Raw genomic sequence first — 20,602 nt, 5'->3', positions numbered from 1 at the left:
AAATCTGTAAAACCCGGGCCGCGAACTTCGAACTTTTTCTTGTTTCTAAATCTTTACAAATTTTATTATAGTTATGATAATGCAATTAGTAGTTCAATTTCTAGGTAAAGTTTCTAAATATTTTGGCTGAAGATTTGATGTTTTTTAATTCGGAATCTGTGAAAGTAGCCTATCTTTTATTTTTGCAGCAAAAATATTAAACATGTTTTCTTTTCTCTCCAATATATCATGCGCTGTTCCCAAGACATAATCTGCATCAACCTGCCTTGATTTAGAAGCAAATATAAATCAACACTTTAAAAAAAAAAAACAAAAAAAAAACTTTTCCATTAATAGCTGTTTTGAGGTAACACGTACTTTTGGTCATTGACCTTTATGGACGAGTTGACTCTACGATGTGTTTGAATACAATATGGGACATACATTAAATGATAAAATTAACTAGTAATACAATAAATAAATAAATAAATAAAGAAGCAATAATTAAGAAATGGGTACACAGACAACACATAATGTCTATACTTCATTATTTGGGTGCAACACGAAGCATTCCGACGTTTTCGTCAGCCGATTTGTGACCCATGGCCCTGAATAAATATTCAACTCCGCTCCCTGTGAGCTCTGACAACGCGACGCCGTCTGTTGACTGTCGGTCGCAGTCTGAACGGATCGTCATTAAAAAACGATCCTGCGTCGGCCGCCGACAACCGCCGGACACGGTGAGTGCCCGGGTTTAGTGCTACGCCACTGTTTTTATTGTCATTCACATTGCACACCTGGCGGACCATTATTTTATTATTTTCGATCGGATCTACAATACCTAATCCCCGTATAATCTATAAACATGAAAAATTATATAATGAGAATAATTATATGTAATGCATATAAAAAAAAAATTTAAAAAAATAGATGAATGAAGATTGACTGTTTCTAATCTTGGAGATTTATAAAATGAGATACTGTACAACAATACGGGAATATGACTATAAACGTATTAATAGATTATGGGGACATTTTCTTCGCCCATTAGAGGACACGTTTTTTGGCCATGAAGTGAGGAAAATGTACGGTATGTCTTTCAACACTACGACCAACCCCTATTAGTCAGGGGACATCCCTATTAAGGAGAAATTATATTAAATTAAATTAAGAATTGTAAAGTGCCTAGAGGGATCTGTGATCTGTTAGGCGCTATATAAATACGGTATTATTATTATTATTTTCTTCACTTAATATGGTTCTACTGTATAATATGATGTGATATATAACAAATATATAATAATGACTGTTTCAAATCTTATAAATTCGAGAAAATGGCGAAGAAATCACGTATGCAAACAAATAAAGACCTAGAAATCTTCATAAACAAAACAATAATTGTTAATTGCGTAACGCCTATGCGCTCTCATGCGGCGGTCCCTTAGGGCCCCGACCCTTAGGGGCCCCGAATGGCACTACCCATAAGACAGTCTATAGCACCCTGACCAAAAAAGACATAACGCCATAATGTGTCTCTGAAATCGACTGTACGACATATATCATATTATATTCAGTGGCGGATTAAAGGGAGTGTAGCCTGTCGACCCGGGACCCCACACATTTGTCAAAAAAATGGTAAAAATGAAGAAAATTATGTTACCAATTAAATTGTGAGTGCCATTTCCTGCCATTTAGCGGTGCCAATATAATAAATGTTTGCCCTCAGCCCCAACCATGGTGGGGCTGAGGTGCTATAGGCCTAAACTCTCCAACTGTGAAAGTTCCTCCCTGGCCCCTTTATTTCAAATACCTCGATCCGCCACTGATATTATATCATTTACTGGGCGTAAAAACATTCATAATAACAATGCAAACATGATTAAAAAACGAGCACATCTAAAATCACATGATTAAATTGGCAACCGGCACCCACAAAAGGCCCCCAGTTTCAGAAAGCCTGGGGCCGCCGGCCCCATCATTACGCCACCGAGCAGTCACCTCTCCCTCCCCAACACACACATCCTCATGGATTTTAATCTTACTGAGTATATATAAGTCAAATCATGCTTTTCATTAACATTTTGAACCAGAATTAAAATAATTGGTAATTATGTATACGGTACTGTAGCATAATCTGTTATCGTAACATAACCATATTTTTAAAGTACTACATACCCTCAAGCAGGTATACAGTATCATATATTATTATGTTATACATATATCCATTCAAAAGGATAGCCTATAAGCCATTAACTACAGTATCTGAATGAAGCACTGCCAAAATATAAGGATATAATACGGTTTTACACACTTGTTTATTATACACACAAGATAATTATTATACTTGTGTGAATGACAGAATTATCTATATTTTATTTAATATTTTCATTTATATAATATTTTATATAGATAATAATAATAATAATAATAATAATAATAATAATAATAATAATAATAATAATAATAATATTCAATTCAATATTCAATTCAATATTCAATATTCAATTTATTCCGTCCATATAAATGGAAAATATATTGAGTACATTTCATTTACAATTATAAATTTTAAAATACATTAAAATTACAGAATAAGACATTAAAATACAACACCAGATTCACAAACAACACTATAGTGCTCTGTAGGATAAAAAAGTAAAAAAAAAAAACAATAATACAGTAAAAAAAAGCCACCAGGGTCCAATTCCATTAAATACCAAACAACATAAAATAGCCCATAGTGTATATTATGACTGTCTCTTATACACATCTAGATGTGTATAAGAGACAGTCCTTATCCTCATCCTTTGGGACTATCTGTGTTTTAGCGATGGTTTTTTTTTTTTATTGTTTATGTTCATTTTATTTAAACACAGTATTGTAAAATATCACCATCAGTCCTTAGTTAAAGCATAGACCTATACATTACTCCACAACATGATTCGAAAAACATAGACAGTCTTAATCACAACCAACTTAACATATTTTTTTGTTCATAAAAATGTAGGTGTATGTAGTATTGTATTTTGATTGTTTTTTATTTCCGATATTATATAAAATTATATACTGACGTCATTTCTTCAGATGTCTTTTTCTTTTATGGCGGTCATACTCATGGGCGGATTTGGGGTGGAGGCGGACCAGCCACCCCTTTTGGAAAGTTAAAAAAGAAAAACGAAATTATTGATCACCCAAAACGTCCCAGATGTTATTGGCAGGCGTCTAGAAAACAAAAACAAAAAAAAAATCAGACCCCCAAAGATAGTGTTGTCTCTCGACCCCCAACCCTTTTTTGGACATCACTGGAGCCACCCCTGATTTACTTTGTTTTTCAACTTTTATACAAGATTTTTCATATCTTTCAAACAGGTTTCTCCTGTTGTACGTAGACTAAACCATATTACAGTACAATATTCTGGACCTATACCAGTTAATAACATGTAGGCCTATCAAATTACCGAACGTAACTGCATAGTTTTGCTAATTTAGTGGCTGCAGGGTATACATGTATTATAGGCCTATTGTTTATTAAATCTGTGATGATATCAGATGACAAAATATACATTTTTAACCGGGCTTACGACAAATTCTCTTGCTTTCTTTTCATGCATTTTTTCAACCGCGCGAGTAATTTCATGCAAAATTACACGTATTTACATAGGCCTACGTACGACCGCGGATTATGGCAACCCTATTTTAGTCGAGATAGATTATTTACAAAAACTAAAAATTATATTAAAATCAAATATGAGATAAATAAAAAGACTACAATACTGGTGACTTCAACAGCATATGCCTACGTTGCAAAATCGCTGCAAAATAGCTGGAGGTAGCAACTTATAAGGAAAACGAAATGCGTTTAAATTGTGTCGAGATTGGATTTAGAGATATCTACCGTAAATGCTCGAATAAGCGCCGCTCTCGAATAAGTGTCGCTTTCGAAATAAGCGCCGCACCAAACCTCCAAAAGTTTTATAAGGCCGCGGCGCTTATTCGAGTATTTATGGCATGCTACTTCAAGAATCAGTCTGTCTGTTTCTCTCCTATTATTGATGACTTATGTGACTATAAACTGACACAGAATTAGTATCTGGCTTGCTCAAACTAATAAAATATCATAAATGACCACGACACTTTGGGCAAATGTTTGGTTGGTACTCTGACTGACTGCAGATTAGGGCAACCTTCTTTTAGTCGAGATAGATTATTTACAAAAACTAAAAATTACATTAAAATCAATTATTAAATAAATAAAAAGACCGTAATACGTAGCTGGAGGTAACTTAAAAGGAGAACGAAATGCGTTGGTGTGTCGAGGTTAGATTTAGAGATATCTATACGATTTTCAGGCAACAGCCTGGTCTATGCATGGACAGGCGTAAGATTTTGCAGGTGATACGTCCTCGCGTGCCAATGTAGGCCTGCGTGGGATGTGTCTCACGTCCACAGAGCGTGCCACCAGGCAATTGTTGAATTGCCTTGTTAGGACCGAGTGTACACGTGGTCGATCGCGTGGTTGTATTGTACGCCGGAAGCCTGTACAAAAATACAACCAGAATTTAAACTTCACTGTAAAAACAGCGTGGAGCATTTCAACGCAAAGGCTCCACGCAATGTTGTCCCGTTTTTGGTGACACGTTTAAAAGCTAAACGTGTTTAGACATATCTTAATGTATTTAGGATCTTGACGTGATTGATATTGGATAGGGGAATATTTATCATAACCGAACCCCTCATAATTTATCTCATTATTTTTATACTATTAAACATTCTCATATCAGACTTAACAATACTCTAATATTATAAGAATCTCGTATTTCTTTATAGGTAAATTTAGAATTGGTTTTGAAGAAGCAACGTTATGGAATGAGATTTCTTTCGATATTTGAAGTATATTTCTTGAAAAAAACATTTTATTTTAAAAATGGCTTTAATGGAAGAATATGTTATCTATAATTACGCTGTCTGTTTTTTTTTTTCCTTTCTAATATAAATTTGGTGTTGTATATTCATTGCTAAAGGGGCTTAAAACTCGACTAAAGAAATCTATTTTTTAACCTGCATATTACCAAGTTTTTCTTACCATTTTGATTTGTTTGGCAATAAAAGTTGAATATGTTTATTAAAGTTAATATTTAATCAATTGTTTGATTGTGTGTTGTATTCTATGTTTTGAAAACCTGCATGGACATTATGATGTTTTACTATGATTTGCTTGATGGAATTCGGAATGTTTGCAGGCAACGTGATTCACGGCAGGAATTGTTTACGTTATGTTACGAAAAGTCCACACTGAAAACCTAAATGTCTATAGTTCGTCTGGAAACCTGATATAGAATAGTTTTGTTATATATCGCCCATCAAATTTCCGTCCAAGTAATTGGGACTGCACTCATCTTTGTATCGTAATTGCTGGCGATATTTAATATTGAGATTTTGCACATGAGCGGACCAATCAATGCTTTATTCAATGGTTATAAAGCACCGTGCCATTCTCCATCTATCCAGCTTTTATTTTCAGTGGCCAATGTTAACAAGTCAAGTAGGCCTATATTTTGACTCATCAACGGCTTAATTTAGGCCGATGTATAAGCCGCATGTTGAATAGGCCTATAGTATTTACCTTCCATTCTATAGAAAGCGTGCGCTTGAGTAAAATCATGAGTAAAATTGCGCCACTGCGGAACAGAAATTGCAATTCCGATTGTAGTCTGTGATCTTCGGATCGATACAGCATCAATTTTTGCAAGGGTCAAGTTATGCTATGGCGTTGCAATTTGATGGATCTGTCAGTAATGTAACTGTGCGCGATACCCGAGGCATAGGCTCTATACACATGACATGTTTAACCTGGATGTAAATTTGTCAAAAACGGGGATCACTAATTCATCGAAAAAAAAAAGTTGAAACTCGTTCTGAAAAATATGATAAATACATCTACATAGAATTGCGGGCCTTGCGTTCTCAACAGTAGCTGAGCTGTAGATGGGCGATCCTTACGACCACGTGTGCGAGGTCATATTTATCCCTAGCTGGGCATTACCGCGATTGTTGCCACTCTGAATCAATTTTTCTGTTTTTTTTTTTTTGTTTTTTTTTTGTTTTTTGTTTTGTTTTTGTTACTGTAAGCCTATGCAGTTACAGTGCAGACGTGGTCAAAGCTTCTTCAGGCGTTCTTCCCTGAACCCAACCCACACCACCAAGACCGGGAATTTAACATTCCTCTGGCCCCCCCACCCATCAAACGACAGGGATTTCACCCCCTCCAAAACCCTCTCCCTACTCTGGTTACGGTCCTTGGTTGATGCTTCACGAGAAGTCTTTGTATTTCCCGCGGCCACATATTTATCACTTTTTAACACTAGCACTTCCGAAAAATTATTGGTCCTATGTGTAGCTAGATAGACATGGTCGTATCGCTGTCCGCCATGTTAGTTTTTTATACACTAAGCTATACTGATAAATGCAATCTTCAAATTTATCGTCGTCGACTGAGTTTCTGAAACATAAACACTCGCTAATTCCGGTAAGGTATGTTCAGATTGGTTTTTGTAATCTTAACGTGTATTGTCCTTAAAAGGATATTACAAGGAGGAAATGAAATTTTTCGTACGATATTTACGTAAATTCTATTTGCAATACCTGAGCAATGTTGAACCAAAGGTGAATACCAATGTATCTTACCATTTGTTACAAATTCGAACTTCATTATATTTTAACGTGACTAGAATGTGGAATAAATCTGATATTAAAAAAGAAAACAATGTACGGATGAATTTAGTGCGTGCTGTGTACAAAGCTCATCTAGTTACACGCATGACTGTAATGAAGATACGCTGATCTATAGAGTTTTTTTTTCTACTGAATGTATTTGTCCCACTTAATGGAACGGTTGATTAGTATTGCTTAATCATTTTAGAACACTTGATCTTAAACTTTAAACGTGCATACGGTGCTACTAGACATTGGAGGTATACGGAAAAGTAGGTAGAATTCCCATGCTAGGTAGAGATAGCATATGCTGAAAGATCCTTATAGTTCCGAGACTTTCCGTCGGCTTTCTGACGTAGACCGTTGCATCTTAGAATGAATTTAGAAGATGGGGAGGTGAGTTCCGAAATTTCTCCATTAGGCTTAATGTTTACCCTTAACATCTATAAGGTGATTATTTTAAAATTCTGATAAAAAAAAGTCTCATTATAACAGGGAAAAATTGAAATATTATAGACCTACTATAATTATTACTTGACACTCAGCGCAGGTAAAATTCGTCTCTTTTTTGATTGGTAGTTAGTTTTAAAACTCACTCATGAGTTCAATCATTTATGAGGGGATGGCTTAGTGGTATGATCCTACTGCAGCAATAAAAAATATATTTTGATTGTGAATAAATGACCTTTGCTCAACAAAAAAATATATGGGCCTATATATATTCCTTTTTGGTACTGTAACTTTTCATTTATATGGGGATTTTTATGCCTTTATACTATGCATTTTGGTGTTCTGTATTTATGTTTGTTGTTGAAAATCAACAAAAGAGCAACCATTAATAAAATAATAATCCTATAAAAATAATAGACGTGAGTAATAACATTCATACTAAAATAAATGCAACGATAAGAATTTGATCTTTTAAATTTCAATCGTTTAACCTAACTGCTCTCAGACGCTAGTAATGGATCTATTCAATATGCTGTTCATTAAATGTGGAAACTGATGCGTTATATGGCATAGTCTGTTATTCTGACTAGAATATCATTTCGTTATTACATGTAGGTTTTTTAGGTAGGCCTAGCCAAAAGCTATTTTGCTTAGAACATAGCACAATATTTTTGTTATTAACATTATCATCATTGTTATCATCATCATAAATATTATTATTATTATTATTATCATTATTGTCTAATATTACTGCTACGGTAAAATTATTACAGTATTGCCATTTTCATCGTCGTTGTCGATCGCGGGCGTCATCATCATCATCATTATCACCATCATCATAATCGTATGATTATTATTAGACCTATTATTAGTAATATCATTATTATTACTATTATAATTATATTGAAATAATTTTTATTTCCTTATGTAATTATTCATATTATTATATTATCTTTACTATTATTATTATTACGGTACTATTTCATATTGATATTTAAATTATCATATAATTATTATAATAATAATAATAATAATAATAATTATTATTATTATTATTATTCTCTTCTATGCCCATCTCATGCTAACGACTCCATTTTCATACAGCACAAACCATATCAAAAGTCACAGCCCGAAAAAAGAATTAATGTTGATATTTCCATTGCTGAATAGCCCCTGTAAAGAACAATATAATATTACTAATAAGTTGGACCCTACATGAATAATAGTAGGCATGTTCTGAAATTGATCAGACCTATTCATATTTTGATATCATTTTTGCCTGCAAGAAATTGCTGACATAATGAACGATGTTATCAACATTATGTTGAGCTGATGTAAGTGTATATTTAGGAGAAATAATGTAAACCAGATTTTGATAAAGATTGGGTTTCATTGCATTATCGTGCCATGGAATATCTGTAGTTTTGTGATGGTCACCAATATCCACTTTTGTTTTTTTTTTAATTGACCGAGAATACTCACATTCGCTGCTACGTGCAAACACGTGCTACGTATCAAATAATTGCACGCGTTCACACACGTGATAATTGCATTAACAACACAGTTTATCTTCCATTGTGGGTGTATGTTATGATATAATATCCACTTTTTTTTAATTGACACTAGAATAATTCACATTCAATATAGTCACGCGTAGGTAAACACGCGCGACGTATTCAATAATAGCATGCGTCATATCTACATGGACGTGGACGAGAGTTAAATATCTTTTCGTTCCATGCGAGTAATCAATACGCTGATTTCTTCTGTAAAATCAAAGGCAGTAATTTTTGTAGGCCTATTTTTACTACTTTGTATAATCTAATTTTCAATGTGAAATTTTCACATATTGTGGCATAATCCAGACTTAATCATTCGAAACATCGAACTTTGTAAATATACCAGCGCGGGATCAGAAGCCAACCTGCGTTAAATCGAGTTCACACAACGTCTTTCATTTTGGATTTAAGACATGAACTCATTCTGCTGCTATGAACATGTTCTCAAACGAAATGCATGACGGGAGCTTGATGAATGACGTCCGTTTGAGTTGAACGTGTTTTCATGGTCACTTCTTTAGCTCGTGAATTCTGCTTTTAGGCTCCTTTGCGGCAGTTTGAGAGTTTTGATGAAACGTCGTATAAAATAAAAGGTAAATAAACTAGCAGGTTTATTGAGGGATTCGATGAAACAGAGTGATTTAGGAGAATGCGAGATGGAAAACTAAACGCTAGGATTGTTGGCATCACTGACACATCCGATTTGATGCATGGATGCTTTGATCGATGCATGTAATCATTTCAATATTCTTAAGGTGGATAAAGGAATATGTATATAGATGATTACATATTTAAGTCTGCACTATGCTTGTCTACCTATGATGCTGAAATAACTTGATGGTCTACAGAAATCTACTCAGATTGAAATGTTACCAAGCTAGGCTATCAGTAGCGCTGTCTAGAGTTATTTTTTACATAGTGACTCAATCAATCGCGTGCGCCTCAGTACGCGCCACTCGGTTCGTTTAGCAAGTAATGAAACATTGAAACTATGTTGAGCGTATTACTGCGTTAAGTACGCGCAGTCATTGAATCACTTTTTATAAGCATTTTTTTTATTACAACCGTAACCAGATAAGAACACTTAAACCTATAACGAACTATTCTTAAAACTATCACTCAACAGTACTCTTTAATCCGACAGCTCTAGAATTTAAAATTGCCCTTAAAAAAGTGAACAAGCGAACATGAAAAAACTAGCCAAACAGGCACGCGGATCGTCCACAGTGCATGCCGCGTAGGCCTAAATAAAAAAAAATAGCCAGAATGAGTTAAATATTTATTGTAGCTAAAATGACATTAGCTCGTGTGCTAAAAAAATCTTATACTCGCTGTACGTGTACATGTACACTTCAGAAGCATGTTTACACGAATCACATCAATTAACATGGCTAGCAGTCAGCATAACTTACCAATGATAAAGAACCGCATTCAATTTCAAGTTACAATTGTATTCAGTTCATGCTATCTCGAACATCTTGATCGATTTATACTCTAATAAGATAGTAACCGATGAATATTTAATCAAAGCGACTGAACACAACTTATACCGTAGTAGCAAATGTAAATTTACATCGTAAAAGTCTGAGAAAACAAGCGCATTTGTGCGTGTTTCCGTACCGTGGCATATCCGTGCAAATATTCCACATCTCACGAGGGACAAATTATAATGATTATTTCTACGCATTTGAATATTTGCGCTACCTTTCACTTATAGAACAGCCCAATCCTTACCTTATGAAAGTATAATGCCTTATCATGACTTTTTCTAAAACCAAATAAAACAAATATTTGTAATATTAATATAGCAATATCTTTTATTTACAGAATAAGAAATGAGGATGCATAATTGTGATTAGATATAGGCCTTCAGTCATTGTTTTCTTAGTTTATGTGGTTTTTGTTTTATTGACTACATTACAATTTCGTAATTTGTTCTCATTAATTGATATTAAAATGGTACTTGATCTTGCAGTAATTCGTCTTGCCCTTTTGTTTAAATGTAGGCCTATCTAATGTTTACTGTTGTATGAATTAATTATTTTTAAGTCTCATTAAATTGTATTTCTTGTGTACAGATTTCCCTCCAATTAAATACGGTACCACTTCTAGGACCAGGGTTTCCATGGTCTTTACCAGTTTTGATCTGTAATTAGAATAATAAAGATAAAAGACATTATGTTAATTTGGGACCACAGAAAAGCGGTCTTTAATTGGAGGTAGTCTTTAATTAAAGAGAGACCTGTACTTCTTTTGGATAGTGTAAGCTCTTGATAGTTTTCATGTTGAAATCTTTTTGTTTTGATATTTTACAAGTATTGCACCTAATGAAGCATTTTTTTGTTGTTGTCACTGTAGTTATACTTAATAAAATATATCAATGATATACTATAAAGGATATTATCCAAGGACTGTTTTATCGATGAGCCGAAGCTTTCAATGGACCTACCTATCCGGAATGTCAATCAAACTTAACAATTAACCAATCAGAACAGGGCTATAAAATAAACACACGTGTTGTTCCCCAATCGCACGTGTTTGCGTATGTTTTAACGCTGTTGATTGGTGGGAACTTAGCAACAACATCAAAGGGGCAGAGACTTAGCAGAAAGGTCCATTGTGAAGTTACGCGCCTATACGTAAAATTGCTGCAGGCGATTGCCGACTTCTTTCGGTGACGCTGATTGGTTAATCGAATCTAGGAGCCTTCCCGATTGCACCGGGGATAGCTACGCAGTTCAACGATTGCAATAAAAACTGTTGCGACAGCGTAGCGATTTTATGGAAAACAACAAGCGCTAGGGTAGGCTAGTCTAGGCAGGCTTTGAGTGTGGTGTTTCGAGTATTTGTGTGTGTGCGCTTGCATTTTTTGGGGCTGGACCGGGCAAGGCTGTTTTCTCAATGTAGTAGGTTTTAAGCCGTACGCGTACAATACCATATGTTTTTTTGTTTTTGTTTTTTTTTTTTTTTTTTTGGTTGTTTTGTTTTTTTTTTTTGTTTTTTTTTGGTTTTTCTTTTCTTCTTTTTTCTTTTTGTATCTTTAAAATTAAATCAAAACTTCGAATAATCAGGCATCAAGCCAGCCAATACAAAAATGGTTGAATGACCATATAATTTTCACCAGGCTACATGGGAATAGGGTACCTCTGTGTGCATATACAAGACATTCACATATTGACAAAATTAGAGCAAAGTACCTCTCAGCGTGTTTAACTCACAAACAATGCTTGAACTGTACCACTGCGCCACCCACTTTCATGTATCGTCTATTCATTCATTAATAAAAATAATAATAATAATAATTGCGTTTACATAAGATGAACATGTTGTCGTGCACTGTTTGTGTAAATGTCAGGGAAGTTGTGTAGATATAATTAATTTTCATGTGAATTACATAATTATTTCTCATCGAAGACGCCTCTAGGACAATGTTAAGTATGCTAGACCTATATTCTGTTCTAAAATGAATGTAACGAGGAAAGGTTCAGCTTCGGGTACACATAGTTGAGCTTGGTTGAGCACATTCTCTCGTTACGTTCTCGTGTGACAATATGATCCAAGTTTTGAAAGATTTCTCGAATCAAAATACTGTAAAGCTATTTATTTAGGCGTAGGCCTAACCTTAATTTTCACGATTCACGATAAAATGAAGATCGCTAAATTTAAGGGTGTGGAAAATCGCAAAATTCTGAATGATAGTTTTCTCATGGTTTTGTCAGCTATTGCGGGTATACAACACATTATTCCCTGAATTGAAAAGTCGCGAAAATAAAAGTAAGCGAAATATTTCAACTTGTAAAATCGCGAAAATAAAGGGCCACGAAAATATGGGCTTTGTACCGTGGATGAAGTGCAGGGAAACCGGTCAGCCTGAAAGTATAGCTTGATGCATGATTTGTTTGACCAGAATTTGCTGGGATAGACATACAGACTTAAACATGTTCTCTGAAAAATACCATAGAGTAACATTGTTATAACGAAAATAATACCGATGGCAATAACATTATAATAATAAGAATATCAATAACGCAAATAATAATAGTAATAAAAACGATGATAATGGTAATCATGATGATGATGTTGGTGATGATTATAGTTACTGTGATCAAGGATGATGATGATAGTCATAATGGTAGTGATGATGATGATAATTACAATGATAATGATGACGATTACTTTTATACTGTCAGTGGTAATAACAAATATTAATAATAATAATAATATATTGTAATAATAACAACAGTAATAATAATGATGATAATTTAAATATCAATATGAAAATAGTAATAATTATAATAATATTAATGATTATATAATAATATGAATAATTACAGTAATAATGGATCAATAATTGACAGAGAGGCATTATGTCAGTAAGATGATGATGATAATTATAAATGGTGACGATTATTATAATAAGTTCAATCTGTTCAATACTAAATACATCTAGGTCTATGCGTCTTGCTCGAAAAATAAATATAAAGAATGTGTAAATATGCACCACTTTAAATTCTCAATAAATATAGCATTGCACGATGATTGTCTCACAAGATTAATGTTTCGCAAGTGTTAGAAATAATGCACCACTGAACTCTTTGGGTTACGATTCCTGTTGCATCACCTTGGCAACGCTGATTGACAGCAAGTTTGATCAGCTCTACTTCGATAGGATACGACCACCTCGTGTATTATTCTCAGTTCAAAAATGAATGTAACTAGACATAAGTGTGTTGTTAAACATTTTGTTTCAGAAAGACGCGATAAACGCTCATCGAGTTAATGCGATTGCGTCAATTTTCCGTATTATTTCTTCCCGTGCTGATTCTGTCTTTCCGTCTATATCGCAACTTCTGGTAGTCACATGAGGTCACGTGGCTGTCTTGCAAGTTGGTGCGTTCCTAAACGAAGTTATCGCGCGCGTCTGTTAAATATAGAGATTTTATCAACCAATCACAGAATAGATATAAGGATGTTTACATTTTTAATGTTTTGACAACATTAATTAAACTTTGCGTATTTCACAGACTATAAATTCGTAAAAATGAAACGTTATATTATATAGGCCCTAATTAATTTTTATTACTCCTACTTTTTAAAAATTCTTATTAATGATACACTGTTTTGGATGAGAAAACATATAGGCCCTACCTTTAATATTTCGCTTCTCTTCGCTAACGTTGATTGCGTGAATATTATGAGATATTAATAACTTTTATGGCCCTCTGACAACATTAAATAAATTGAAAAATGAGACATTAATGAATTATGAATTATGATATACTAAAAATTGTGGATTTAAATAAATGATGATGTTTCATTGGCGTTGCAGTGATTGAAAATAAAATATTGATGTACAACTGTACTGATGATGATTACCATCGATGAATCATAAGGAAATTCTTTATAAAGCCCTGTCCGCGGACTATCATATTTTATTGGACAAAAACATGTGAAATGCCTGAATATGATCATGATGACATCACATCATGGCCATATATAGGCACATCGTGACTATATATGGGCATACAACAGTTTTCTTGTCAAATAAAATTTGATAGTCTGGAAACTAAGCTTAACATTAGTTGTAATGCCATGGGCAAACACTGCGCAGACGGTCGCCGTCCGACGCGACTCCAGCAGAGAACAGATCATTTTAATGACGATCAACTCAGGGTGCCACCGACAAATTTACATATCAGCGTCGCGTCGGCAAGTGCTCACAGAAAGCGGAGAGGAAACCAGTGTGGCGCCAGCGGGGGGGGGTAAAGCCGGGCACTTACTGCGCCGTACGACGGTCGTAATGGCCGTCGTAAGACGAACCTAACTCCTTTTGCTTCCAGCGGTAGACGACGGGATGATATGCCAGTCTGAACGGATCGTCATTAAAAACGATCCGTGCGCGCGTTGTCACGTTGCGTTCTTAATTGAATCACGTGAGTGAGTAATATTTATTAAATATTATCATTTTATTTTCTTACAGAGGAATTTAGACACTGGTGGCATTATTGCGGTACAGACGGTAAGAACAGCTTTAATTTCTTAAGGCATTTTACTTTACTCATAGGCCTGCCATAATAAGTTATTGTACTTTTGGAATCCCCTACGTTTTAAACACACGTATATTAAAAGGCATTTCTAAAGTGGTGCTATGGAGATCGTAAAATATATACTTTGGAACAAAAATGGACAACTTCAAGTGAGAGTGCAGACCGTATTACATAGTCGTCAGTGTAATAATGTTGAAAGTTGAAGGCCATGTGTTCCAAAAGAAGACGTATAAACAAATACTGCTTTTATGGGGCTTATTAGAGCACATGTTTGTTTTATACTAAAGAGGGAAGACATATTACTAATAGGGGTGGCGCCAGCGGGGGGTGGGGTGGGGCACACAGGGCGGTGACAGGGCCCCAGTCGGGGAGAGTTGGTTCCCCGTTGGGGAGAAAAAACACAATTCGTCGGGGAGAAGAACAATTTATATGACTTTTCTCATATTAGTTATAAATTGTCATCATTATAGGGGTTTCCCCCTTGACCACCCGAACAGGCCCGTTTGCTCTCGTCGGGGGCATCGGACCCCCTTCGGGGACCTCAGACCCCGACGGCAATTTTCCTGGCGCCAACCCTGACTACTAATAGTCTAGTTTGATAGTATGTTTATCATATACAACATATTAACAATAATAATCATAAAATAGTGATAGTAGGCTAATAATGAGGATGAGTGTTCAAATTGAATTTCACTGTGATTTGTTCTTGATAACGAATTATAATTATGATTATGATGATAACGATAATGATGATAATAATAATGATGAATAACGATAATGATAATGATTTCGACGACGATAATGATGATCCCGATCATGGTTGTGTTGACGATGATAATTTTGAAGACGATGGTAATTACAATGAAAATGGTTTTGTGACAATGATGATGATAATAACAATGATGATGATAATAACAATGATGATGATAATAACAATGATGATTTCTATGCATACGGAATATGCCTATACGTTTATCCTTTGCAACAATTCATTACCAATTCTAAATAATACATGAAAATATCTTACACTAATATACAAATTCCAATTATTTAATTCGAACATAATAGTATACATTACGAATATTCATGAGTATAAAAGATGCAACGTTATATTGATAATTCTATTTTATGTGTTATGGACACGGTTCAATGATGCGTGACTTACGCTATGTTACTTAATTACTCTAATAACGCATATAACAGCTTACTGTAGTATTAATCAAACATAATATAGGCCTATAATAACATCACTGTACGGATGGTCGACTTGGTTTCACCCTATAGTAGACGTGAACTGTAATAAAACTCGTATAATTAATGCAGGATCGATAGTTGTTTATTATTTATCGCAAAAGATCTTGATACTTAAGCATTTAACACCCTGTTTTCTCATAATAGTGTTAGGTTATTAAAATGACCTATTTTAACGAAATTATTGCAGCAAAATTAAAAACAAACATAATGGTTTGCTAATGAGAAATGATAATCATTGTATTAGACAGTTTTTATCATACACTTGAGAAATGTTAGAACCCGGGAGCTATCTCATTAAGGACCTGAACATTGTAAAATTATATTCCTAACTAGCTTTATTATCGCAGTTCTTACCACAGAGCCAAAAGTTCATTAATTGTTTGTTGATTGTAGTGTTTGTGAACTATCGTTTTCCATTATAATTCATTTCAGTTTATGCGTGTAGGCCTAATTGCTTTTTACGAAGAGTACGGTATCCATGAAAAGCGCTGCAGAGAAAAGACAATATTATGATACAGGTTGCTGAATCAGTATTCGTATAGCCAAGCATCACGTTGCGTCGCTCTGCAAGCGCCTGATTGACGGTGACATTCAGAACGAATCGTCATTAAAAACGGTCCGTTGCGTGCGCAAATTCAATACGCTACCACCATAATCACTAGGAACCACATGTTACAAACGCAATCGTAACGCAAATACATTATATGGGTTTAAAGCCTATTTCACACGAGAGTAATTTAGAGCAGTGGTTCCCAACCTAGAGTCCGTGAAAAATGATTGGGGGTCCGCCAAGTCAAATAGGCCCGCGAAAAATGTGGGGCCCGCTAGATTATTAAAACAACTTTTTCAAGATTCCGTTATTTTGTCTTGTCTTACAACCACAATGTGATCATGTCTTGACAATAATTAAATTCCTTTGTGACTTCGTTCACTGTTTTAACTGGCATTATATTTTAATTCCAATATTTTATTGATGATCTGATAGAATCTTTTAAATTAGTTTTTATATACGCTTAATGTAAATATGTCTAGTATACAAGAGTCACTTTATGGTGGCAGTCCTCAAATAATGTAGGCCTATATCTTGTTTACATGTATTCTCCTGTATTGTTTTTACCTGGATATTATAAATAAATTTAAAAAATCAGGAGGGAGCCCTAAATTTGACAAAATCAAAAGCATATGGGAGATAACAGAATATTACATTCTGACAGTGTCATTTCCGTTCATCTAAAAATAAATATATAAAGTTTGTACCTCAGCCTCAACCATGGTGGGACTAAGGTAGAGTAAATCCTCTATCTGTAAAATTTACTGTCTGTTTATATTCATAAATCTTATTAGTAGAATATCAATCATGAGTCGCCATAAATTTTACAAATAAAAATTAAATGGGGGATTATATTACCTTCATATTTTGAGTCTGACTGTGCCATTTCCGGCGATCTAGAAGTGCCATAGACATAAACAAGTTTTGTACCTCAGTCCCAACCATGGTGGGGCTGAGGTGGTTTTTATTTCAAATTCTATGATTCGCCACTGTTTAATGTTTAACTTTCGTAGAGAATCATCTTTTATCTATAATCCTATTGTTGAGATAGGGACAAATGAGTAATATTTAGACATCCGTGAAGACTTTTGGCATGTGCTAGAGGGATCCACGAACGCAACACCACTGATTTAGAGCACAAACGCATCTGAAATACTTCACAAAAGAAATGGAATTTTTGCGTGTCTTCCTTTATAACGTCAAGCTGTGGGATTTCGTCTGATGCAAGTGTGAAGGAGTACCGTACTTTTTTTTCGCACTTTTTGAGGAGCGTTTATTCAAACGAGGCGCTTATAAAAGCAGAGTGGAAATTGAGGGGGCGCTTATGGATTTAGATGAAAATGGAGGGGAGCTTACAGCAAGTTGGAAAACTCACGGAGTGAATTTGTGGGGGGGGGGGGATTATTTTCAGTACTCCATGAACAAAGTTCATATTGAGAACGATGTGAAGTCGAGTAGAATTACTATGGAGGACGATAAATATAAATGACAACAATCAAAATATTAATTTATTGAACTCTCGCTCTCTATTATACGAGTTTGTTTTAATGATAATGACAACCGGTAACGTACCTCCCTATTATTTATTATTTTAATTTACGCTTTATTCTATAAATAAATACCGGTACTGTATTATATCTGGTTTTTTTGTTTGTTTTGTCACTAAACTAGAAAATTAGCAGGAAATTAAGTCGGTGATGTACTGTACTGTATGACTGATTTTTTAAGCGCTTATCGAGAGGGGCGCTTATTCAAACGGGGCGCCTAGCCTCGGCTGGCCGCGGCGGTAGAAGCGTGACTTCACACAGCTTCGTAGATACGTTATAGTATGTTTAGTTTGTACCAGTTACTGTATGGATTCCATGAACCATCAACCAAGCGCTACATTAATCCACTTCGCAAACGTAACGATTCTCAGCAGTTTACGTTTAATTCTAAACAATTAGATAGCCCTATTAACCCAGCATGGAACGTCTCCATTTACCGCAACGCTGTCTACAATCCATTCAATTAATTGAATTCGATGAATTATTAATTGAAATTTTCCTTAAATTCTGAACCGCGATCACTAACATTGCTTTTAGAGGTCCTCTTTAACTATTTGTAAAGTTAATATTATAATCCTACATGTGTATTAACTATTAATTAACGTCATTAGTTCACGCATGCGCCACATGTTTTTTTCTTTTAAAGAATTTTAACCTCCAAGGACTGAACGTATACGAACAGGAGTCATAAAAAATGGTTTAGGTCTATATTAGCAAGCATCACAGGGGCGAATTCTGCATTTTTCAAACGGGGGAGGCGGGTGGGGGAGGAGGGGCACAACCTATTCCAAAGTGAGTAGCGCTAATTTCAATATATGCATTGCAATTTTAAAAGTGGAAAAATTGGAAGGGGTACGTCGTACTGGATCCCCGCCAGCATCAAACGCAACCACAAGACTCTTGACTCTTGTAAAATGTTCTTTCTTTTTAAATATTTTTGGCATAATACTTTTATAGCCGTTAAAAAAATATATATTGGCCGAAAATTACTTACACCAACAAATCACTGAAATCTCTGTTCTGAATTATTTGTTGTTAATCGTATTTATTTTGTTTTAATTAATCTTTATTAAATAATTAAATAATTTATTTTATTTCATCATATTAATTCCATATTTGGGAGGATTTTTATTCCATAATTTACCACACGCAATATAGAACAGAATTTGTTTTGATTTTTTTGTTTTTGGTCAAAATTTAAAAAAAAATTGTCCACTCTCTAAATTCAGTTTTCACGAAGGTCCTATGGGAGTAATGTCATAATTTTTATATGGTCCATTCCGTTAATTTGAACTTCCGACAAACCGATCCGACAAACCGATCAGAAAATCTATCAATCAGAAAGACACATTTATGTGAACACTTCTTAAATAAATAACAGTTGTCCCCAAACGGGCATTAAGTAAACAAAGGAAACGGACATTACAATATGCTACTTGATCGTGTCGTATTGTGTCAATTCCATCTTTTTTTTTTAAATTACCGTAGCGAATTGTGATGAAATTGGGTCATCCCTGTAGGCGGATTAATCGGCTTGTGACAGCGAACTGTAAATAGCAAGTGATTCAATTTAGCCGTAAAGTAGGCCTCTTATTATGGTCATTTATCTGGAATTGTTAGGCATACGCGTAACGTGCATATATGCAGTTTTATAAGATGTTTTGATAAAAAACTATTAATCTATACAGTACTAATAATAGGCAAGTACCAGTGATTTTTGTATTAATGTATATAGGTCAATTTTATTGCATTACATGATACACATATAGGCCCATATCATCACATATTATCTCAATAATTTAATATAAAGGCCTATTGATTTGTAAATATTACATTATTATATTTAAAAAATATTTTTTAAAAATAAATTTGTAAATATTATATTATTATATTTAAAAGACAATGCAATGTCTGAAAGTATGCTATAACAACTGCCTTAGGATGTTTCTAAAGAAACCTATGTTTTGCAGTGCTAGTGATCTCTTTGTCACCACTGGCTTACCGTCATTTGGTGAATATATGAGAAAGTCGGTTTTTAACTGTCTGACTGGAATTGATAAGTCTACAAAATATACTTGTGAAGTGCATAAATGTACATGTTTTAAAACATTCTAGATTGTGGTTAACATGGTGTAAGGTGCTTCATTGTTAATATTGCAATGTATAATGTGTTTTTATAACTAGTAGGCACACCTGCTCGGTTATTTTTATTTTTCTTATATATTTATTTGTGTGCTATATGGATATAATATCTGAAATAAAAAGTTGATTGATTGATTGATATAATAATAATAATAAATAAATAAATATATATATATATATATATATATATATATATATGTGTATATATATATATAGATTAAAAGGCAAAATACTGAAAAACAACAATGCTGTGGGAAACAATGGCTGGATCTCAGTAGAGATACAAAAATGATAAGCAACAGCTAAAAAGTAAACGTACTTAAACAGCCAGAAATAGAACCAGAGCTTTCGGACAACACTAGTCCT

The 20,602-nt window shown here is 34.3% G+C and overlaps 1 protein-coding gene across 1 annotated transcript in view; it reads left to right on the top strand.

The window, feature by feature from the left end:
• The window catches only part of LOC117114659 (carbonic anhydrase-related protein 10-like), a gene marked incomplete at its 3' end in the record, with an annotated part of 95,537 nt that overhangs the window by 5,606 nt on the left and 69,329 nt on the right, over positions 1–20,602 (top strand). The window contains exon 2 of the mRNA XM_033258349.1: positions 14,677–14,715. Coding sequence (XP_033114240.1) covers positions 14,677–14,715 — 39 coding nt within the window. The remainder of the gene's footprint in view (positions 1–14,676; positions 14,716–20,602) is intronic.

This window comes from Anneissia japonica, unplaced genomic scaffold (assembly GCF_011630105.1).
Source record: "Anneissia japonica isolate Jap-2015-1 unplaced genomic scaffold, ASM1163010v1 scaffold288101_len212226_cov194, whole genome shotgun sequence".
Taxonomy (NCBI): domain Eukaryota; kingdom Metazoa; phylum Echinodermata; class Crinoidea; order Comatulida; family Comatulidae; genus Anneissia; species Anneissia japonica.
The sequence above is the reverse complement of the archived record's forward strand: the minus strand, read 5'-3'. Positions and strand labels throughout refer to the sequence as shown.